We start from the raw sequence: 9,320 nt of genomic DNA on the forward strand, positions 1-9,320 counted from the left end.
TACTAGTTTCATTTTGATATTTTCAAGATGGTAGGTCGTGTGTATGCATATATCGTATGCGGGACAACCATCGGCAGAGGAACTCGATCGTTTACGTTACAATGTCGTTACAATGTTATAAGCACATAATGAAGAAGTCAGGAATAGCTATAGCTAAAACAATTAATGCATTTTTGTGTAAACAATAGCACTTACTAGTTTCATTTTGATATTTTCAAGATGGTAGGTCGTGTGTATGTATATATCGTATGCGGGACAACCATCGGCAGAGGAACTCGATCGTTTACGTTCTGCGTAAACTGCTTTGCGTGTTAACCACACAGTTGGGAACAGAGTGCCAAGGGGGAAGCACCCTACCCACACTTTTCAAAAGTCGCGATGACCCATATATGTTCCTACCTTCAAATTTGGCTCTCAGGGGCGAAGCCAGCCTTATTATTCAAGGTGGGCATGGTTGGAAAACTTTCCTCTAAGAGAAACAAATATATACATATACACTTTCATATTTTCTTCATATTGCACTAACGTACACAACAGCATTAATTTGTATGTTAAGATTTTGAATATTTTACTGACATTAGCTTTCTTAAATTAATACGTGAACCACCAAGGCAGTACACAAGATATAGCTCATTGAACAAGGCAATATTCCATTCCAAAAGAAATTTCTGGAGGAAATACTAATTGCTGATAAAGACCAAGCAAGTATCAATACTATATATTATGGTTTACACGAAATACAAATTTTCAAATCAGGAATATCTCAAGAAGCCATTTTAGCAGCTTAAATACTCTCGCTAAGATATTTTAATATTATCACTTCCAATTGCTTTATCCGTCAAGTATGTGATTCTTGGGCCCGTTTGAATATCTCAGTACCTGAAAGGGGTTTGCTTGCAAGTTAAATATGTATTAAATACAATTTGCATTAGAATTGGTAAAGTATTGTTTATTTTGATGTTTTGAAAGAAAATAAGGTGTATTATATTGGGTTTTTTTTCACCGATCATGGTCACATTTTGTCATATCAATATTTTGTTATTAAGTATAAGTTTTAAAATTTATTTTCCTTTCACTATATTACTAAGTTTTCATTTCTGCAATTGCTGGGTCGTTGGGCTATCTTAGGTAAATAGCATGACTTAAATATAAATGAACGCCTACTGTTGAAATTCTCTCTACAAACCAGAGCCACACATTTTGTATACATATCTTATATTACGAACAACGTTACTCACTTAAGGGCCATAAGTAAATGGGAGGAATGGTATCCACGGCATGAATTTAATTGGAAGTCTATTTATTATTATTTTCGTTGACTACAGTCAGTGAGCCTAAGATTTAATATTTTCAGTTCGTTTCCTGCATAGGAAATAACTGAAATGATTATCTCTTTTGTTTTAAAGTAAATGACTCATACAGACTGTTTCTTTTGTAGCTCTGAAATTGACTCTTTAGAGCACCTTTTCTATTCATTTCCAGTAGTAAGAGATCATTTTTGAGGTTTAACCCTTGAAATGGTTGAGAATTACAAATGCTTTTAATTTGCGGTATTGTGTAATTTTCTTTCTAATCTTGTTAATACTAAAGTTTGTCTTAAGTATTCTCTTCGGTGACGTTGTTGTTCTCTCTCATTTTCCCTTGGATTCAAAGATTTCTTACGGATACTTCTAATCCACAAGTTTTATTAAAACATTCTCATAAGTCTTCACAATCATTGATGTCAATCATTGTCCTATATAAAATCATTGTTCGCTGGCAAAAAAAAAACTATATTGACTATAATCATGTTTCACTTTTCATCAGGGGAAGGTCAAAAAATGTCAATTAAGCAACAAGAAAAAAGAAAGAAAAAAACACTATTAGTTTCATTCTGTAATAGTTAATGAAGTGCCTAAGAAAGAAAAAACACGAGAACTCAACTTAAGTATTGTCTTATGAATTCCAAGAAAATCATATATGATTTTAATAAAGAAGAATACTTTTGGTTTCTTTTTATAATTATTTATTTACATTTAATAACAGGCACTCATCACCTGAGTAACTATAGTATTGTAAACATGTGAAGTTTCACATACACATATATGACTAGTTCCGCCTATGACATGTTTTACCTTCAATATATTATAAATATATAATATATATAATATAATATATATAATATATAAGGGCATTTTGTAACTCTTTGGAAATTTGCCATTTTACCGCAATATTCTACGGCACAAGAGTTACCTGAATAATCGGTGCTCAGAATGAAGAATAATTACACTTAGGTTGCTGTTATTTTTCTTGAATTCTTGATATCTCTAATTCAACTTTGGATATCTCGAATTCGAATTGTTGATATTAATTAATTCAATTTGGATATCTTTAATTGTATTCCCGATATCTCTAATTCAATGTAGGATGCCTAAATCGAATTCTTGATATCTCGAAATCAATAATCTGATATCTCAAATATGTTTTAATTATTGATATATTGAAATAAATTAGAGATATCCGAAAATGAATTAGAGATACCTGTGATTATTGAATAAATGTCAGTGAATAAGTACAATTACAGGTTGAAAGTATTTTCATTTCACAAAACTTACTTTACTGACAATATAACTACAACTGCAAGATCCTCGAGTGGGGTAATCCCCACATGTCAACAGTTGATAGCTTATAATACAAGATGCGGAAATTGGCTGTTAGAAATATTTCTAATGCTTCGAATACTTTAAATTCTGTGCCCCTTTTCCAGAAACCTAAACTTACTTTCCCGACATGAGCTCTATAAATATAGGGAATCTTCTCTTTAAGTTTCATAACGGTTTACTTCCAGATATTTTTTCATTTTTTTCCAATTATAACAATAGATTTCATTCATACAACACTCGTTCTTGTAATATGTTACAAACACCTATATCCAGGACTCATATGTATCATAATCATTTTCAGGTTAGATGTGTCGCCCTCTGAAATTCTCTAAGTAGAAACATTAGGAACAGCAAATCAATTTCATCTTATAAAAAACATCGTAAACATTACCTATTCAACGAATCATTTTCGTATAGCAATGCCTTATTATGAGCATTGTAATAATCTTAACTTGAAGGGTTTTGTAGTTTTATGTGTTTTCTTGATGTTTTCTTTTCTCTATAACATTTGATGTTCTCGTTTTACTTTGTTAGGGATAAGACTCGAAAAGTTATCTTAGTTCTGGTCCCGCTGTCTCATTGCTATAACTATGTATAAACAAATGTATATCATTGTGAATTAACGGCAGAAATAAACGAAACGAAAACATTATTTTAATGAAAAATATAAATAGCAGCAATGATCAGTGAAAATATTACACCGACAGTGTAGTAGTGTGGTACAACTCCGTCACCATATATTAGTATTGTAAATCTACTGGTAATCTTAAATTTTGGCTTGGACATTTCATGGTTACCTTTTTTCGCTCTGACGAAATAAGAGCTGACGTTTGTCAACTTTTGAACTTGTTCGACCTTTGTACATTAGTTTCATGTTCACTTAGAAGGTAAACTTTTCTTTAATGTAGTTAAGATGGAAAATCAAGGTTTGATGAATGAGTAACTCGGTGGAGAACAGTAATACTTAGTATTGAAACCTAGTGAGGACACAATTATTACGAATCATTGGGTTGAGAAATTTACTTCAGCATTGAAACAAAACCACTTATTCTAGGCAACACGCATACTCTGACCTATTTCGAGCTTTTGTTAATTGAACAAAGCAACAAGGAAAAGTGAAAGTCCCGGTTTTACCGGATTTAAAAGCCTATACATGCAATTCTATATCGTGTCATTAAGTGTCATTAAAATGTCACAAGCATTTGCTTCTTGTCTTTACAAAAAATACAGTTTGTGTCATTTATTCAGTGTGCTTCTATATGGGCAACAGTTTGCGACAATGGGACTGTCTACAGTACGGTCAATTTATATGGTTCAGACCAGAATGTCATTCCTTCTCTTTGGATTAGCAATATGGTCAGGAGTTTCTTCCGCAAATGTATGCACTGCAGGGATTAACGAAACTGCTCCTATAGTCGAGCATGTTGAATATCAAATTGGTGATATTGCAAACCTCCGATGCGATGTGCCAGAAAATTTGCAAAAAAGCCAGATTAAATGTAAGTCAGACCATAATCCAAACATTGATAATTTTGGTGACAAATACGTTAGACAACTCCGCAGTAAAAAAGGAATTTTTGTTTTAACCGTAAATAATCTCACCACTGACGATTTTACGACGTATGAATGTGGGTACTCTGTTAATAATAGTTATGAACAAGTGTGCTGTTTCAACTTGCAACTCGTCGAACTGATGAATGGATCGGATGTTAGCGAGACGATAGAGTCGTCTTTCACCTCGACGGACGAGACGGAAACCTTTCTTGATGAAGATTACATTACCAAAGAATCAAATAGTGACAAGCAAATATTTTGGTGCGCGCTGAAGAAGAGGAGTACATTTCAGGTGAGTTTTTTGCTAGATGAAAAAGTATTTCATCATGCCTATATCTTATAAAGTTACAAAATGAACCCCCAAAAACACAACTTTAAGTGATGCTCTTGAAGAAGGGCAACATAGTTAATTATAAGTATAAGAACAGCAAGAAATTTCACTAAAGTGGGACCGTAAATTATTACGTAGTACATTTTCTAAATTATTTCTATTGTTAATTGTTTACGCCTAAATTGATGAACACTTCGATGTTTGGTTTCATAAACCAAATAACATGTTGACACTAAGATTTGAAAGCTTGTTCCTGACGTTTCAATCTTGTATTTAAGTTCAAGATAATTTTACTTGTACACATACTGGGCTAGCGTTTTGTTTACAACAGCATCAGCATTGTTTACGGCAGCAGAAAAGCTTTTAATAGACAGACGGGAAAGTCAGATGGAATAGACGGGAATCTTCATGCACTATAGATACTTATAATACCGACTGGCGAGGGTTATTCCTCACAAGCCAATTCATGTGCTATATGTTGAACGCCAGGCCCTCTTCGGCTTACACCTTGCACTTTCTCCATTTCACATATTTTCTACAGGACGTCTGTGGTACCAAGAGTATTACTGTTTTTAAAACCGTGATCACCATGAATCAGGAATGTAAGCCACATGTGAACATCACAGCAGGTAATTACAACGTAATTCAAAGCATGTGAAATACAACCCTACAGATTCTTTCTGTTTTTCTTCGAGTGTTTAAGTTTTGAAGGGGTTAGTGGTCGGGGTATGGGTATGGGTTAGGGGTCGAGGAAGGGGTTAGGGGTCGGGGTTGATCAACGGGTAAACGGGAATTTCGTAATCTGAAATGAGTGTTGAATAACAGTTCAGTATAAAATCTAGAACTTTGTGGCGTTGGTTGTAAATTTACTAATTTAGAACAGAATGTAAAAATATATCATTCTGCGATCAAATTGTAAGCCGAATATGAAATGTTAATGTGCAGGTTACAAGGAGTATTTAGTTAGATGAATTTGATATTATCAATGTATAGATTGATGTTCTTGATATGTAAAATAAATACAAAATTAAAAGAGTGTTCTGGATCAAGGTGAATGGTTTGTTCTAATTACTACAATGATGACTTTATAGGTAGAGTTTTAGGCTTGATATGTTATATTCCAAGAGAACATTTATATTTTTGAGAGCTGTGAATGTTTCTATTGCTATGACGATTTGCAAGATATTTACCTTCAAGGTATGCTTTATCACTCGAATGCTTCTTTGAGGCTTTTAAATTATGATGACGTCAGCTCCTCCGTTCAGTCCATAATGTAATATAATGTTAATCAACACAATTCTATAATGACTCAATCAAAATAGGTTCTATTAAAGTCATATAAACAACAGAGTTTCATTGACAGATATTCAACACATTTGTCGTTGATAAAAGTCTTATGTTTTCCTATGGAGTTTTGTGTTGCACATGAGAAATTTATCTACTGGTTTGAGTATTAGACTGTACATAGTCCACTCACTTCAAATGATGTACCGCATCGCAACTGTATCAGGGTCATTTCTCAAAATTAAATCTGTTAAAGGAAGAAACCCTGGTCTAATAGCAGTGGTATTTTAACGGTCTAAAATGTAACACACTTAATGTTGTGTCTTAATGCATGCTTTCAGCTGTGTTCCTTTCTCTCCAGACAACGACTTGTTGGTCACTTTCTACTTTGGAGGTGAAAGATGTGACGTCGAGTGCAACTTCTTGAATGATATGTGTATTATGAGTGATTCTGACCAGCAAGAATTTCAGCTTTTGCCAATGTTAATGATATGCGGCGGCACAGTCATATTTATTGTGATACTGATGTTCAACGCGGGCTGCTGTTTCCTCATATACAAGACTAGGACCCGTCACACATCGTCCAGGCATGGTAGTGTTGACCTAAGTGTATTCCAAACGAATAGACAGGCGGAAGTACCAGGGAGTTGCAACTCCCTGGAAGCACTCAGAGTCGATACTAGACGAAAACATGGCCATCGTAATATCTTGGAACATGAAAGTATCGACCAACTAACATACAACGTGTATGATAACGATACTGAGCGTGATCTGCTGGACATTGACTGTGAAGCGAACCATAACAGCATACAGAATCACTCGAAGACATTCAAGAGTCCGTCATTACAAGAGAATGACACCAACACCAGTGAACCATGTATTTATCAAAATATTTAAGAACTTAAAGTTGGAGGTAGGTAAATGCCCCCTCGCACGACTTTACAACACATATACCCGCTGGCCATCGGTAACTTGTCACACCCACACACCAAAGTGTGCACAATTCAATCAATCTTTCCTGGTACACCGCAGCGCACCACATTAAATTAAAGTGTCCCCTCGGGGACTTCCCATGCATAGGATGTAGCCACAAACCGGCGCACGCAACTACATTTACCTTACAAGAATAGTCCAGGTCAACATTTCTCATTGATGCGTTTAAGAGGAACTAAATCTTAGCATCGTGGTGAAATTTGCATTCAATTCCTATGTACCGTTTTTGAGATATTGACAGTTAAAGTTGCCAACTTTCGTACCAAAAGTGAATTTGGAGCAAACAGGTGTGACGTCATTGTTGCACACTGATAAATAAAGTTTTGTTTTCCTTTGAAATTTACGTCTTTTTTATACTCCACAATTGAATGCATCCATAATGTGAATGTACCATAGGTATTGGTATTTTATAAACTTCACATCCCCTTTAGACAAACTAGTAACCCTATCCAATCCAAGGTCAAATCAATAGACTGAAAAATGAAGAAAAAATAACACATTATTTGTCAGTGTGCAACTATGACATCACAACTGTTTGTTTCAAGTTTACTTTTGGTAGAATATCAGATAACTTCAACTGTCAATATCTCTAAATCGGAACATAGGAATTGAATACAAATTTCACTAGAATGCTTAGATTATGTTCCTCTGTAACATTTTTACCTGGACTATTCTTTCAAGTTACCTCGCAAGTCCCCATTGATAAACCTAAGTGAATAGAGGCAGTGGAGATACCTTGCCCAAGTACCTTGCCCAAGTACCCCAGGGGACGTAACGTAATGATTTGGCCAGGACTAGAAACTGTAATCCTTAGATCCCAGTCCACTGCTTTTACTACTTGACCACAAAGTTCCCAAAAAATGTTATTTGAGGATGTATTCGTATGAGTAGGATGAACTCGTTTAAGAGGTTGAAACAAAAACAAACTTATTATTTAAATAATAGAGCAGTTAGACGAACAATTAGTGCACTATTAGCCTGTTATGTGTCAACTTTCAATAGTCAATTAAATTAGCTAATCACTAACATGGCAATAGTAAAACAAGGCGTTTTCTACACAAACATATCTGTTAAACCTCACCTTGTTGAGATTTATTTCCGTGTGCCCTAATTGACGTATTAGCTACGGAAAAGAAAATGAAATTAAGTCACAATGCAGATTAAAAATTCAACTATGGCGGAATGAGAAGCTGAAGTCAATGGAGAATTTAAGATATTTAACATAAAGGTCTACATTTTTAGTGGTTGTATATGAAATTGAATATAAATTACGCACCGAACACTATGTAATTGAGGACAATCATGGCGGGTAAAATAAATTTTCCTACAAATGTAAGTTGCATCTATGTGCAATGGTTGTTATCCATTAGAGTGGCAACTCACTTGTTAATTTTAAGGGAGGTGCACTTTTCTGGGCAAGTTATCATGATTAAGTATATAAAAGGCATACACTGCTAGTATTGATATGCTCCGTCATTTCTTTGGCTTGAAGAATTGCAATTTTGCAGGTTTTCAACGCAAACGTCATATCAGGCAGGGGCTGTGTAACTCACATTATTATCGCAGTAAGGCTTAGTTTCACTGAGGGGTATATCGGAAAGATGACCGACTTCTCACTAATATGACAGTTTCAGTTTATTTCTCTCAGTATCCTTTTAGAGGTGTTATAGAGACTGCATAGTAACACAATTTTACACAATACACACACAAACTGATGGCTTTGTTATACGACTCTAGAAGAAGACAGAGAAAGAGACAGGAACCTCAACGCATAACAATATGGCGTCTAAGGGAAACAACAGTGGCTTGGAAAAGGAGAGGGAACTTGCTAGGTAATAGCGGAAGAAAGGGAAAACAAATAAGGAAACTGACTCTACTACATCTATACATATATATGTAGCCTATATAAAACAATAACAATTACCGTATGCATGGTGTTTAGTGTATCTTTAAACATCTTTTTTTTTTAAATAGGGAAAGGGCGGAACGAAATTTCGGAACACCCTATAGGTATAAGAAGAAATAATTCGGTTTCGTTGCTATCCTTCGATTTCTTCAATTAATATAGTGAAAAAACTTATTTTACTCTGAATCGTCGGACACAAAATGACACAATGTGGGCAAGGATCAAAATTCTGAAATATCATGACGATTGACGAATTAATGATCTTGTAAGTGAAAGACAATAATACGCAGACAAAATTGATATTGTTGGTCTTTTCTAAAATATTTTGTTGCAATCAATATTTTTTCTTGCGATACATTTAGCATATATGATTTGCTTACGGTACGACACTATATTTTAGCTTATTTTGTATCAGTTTGTATTGTGTTGTATTAGATTGTAACTATTAGTGTATTGATCGTTTATGTTATCTATTTTTCCCTGTAATATGAAATATGTCATGTGTTATTGTATTGTATAGTTACTTTTACACTGTATGGAATTGTGGAAGTTAATGCTTTGTAAAAGAATGAAGGGTGAGCAGTAAATAAATTGGTGGCTCAAAATGTGA

General features: G+C 34.4%; 1 protein-coding gene across 1 annotated transcript; it reads left to right on the forward strand.

Annotated features, from left to right (window-relative positions):
* Positions 1–3,811: 3,811 nt before the first annotated feature.
* Positions 3,812–9,320, forward strand: LOC139978788 (uncharacterized). Its single transcript, XM_071989282.1, has 3 exons — positions 3,812–4,488; positions 5,069–5,156; positions 6,173–9,320. The coding sequence occupies exons 1-3, from the start codon at positions 3,832–3,834 to the stop codon at positions 6,706–6,708; spliced, it is 1,281 nt and encodes a 426-aa protein (XP_071845383.1). The 5' UTR covers positions 3,812–3,831; the 3' UTR covers positions 6,709–9,320.

This window comes from Apostichopus japonicus, chromosome 13, assembly GCF_037975245.1.
Source record: "Apostichopus japonicus isolate 1M-3 chromosome 13, ASM3797524v1, whole genome shotgun sequence".
Lineage (NCBI taxonomy): Eukaryota > Metazoa > Echinodermata > Holothuroidea > Aspidochirotida > Stichopodidae > Apostichopus > Apostichopus japonicus.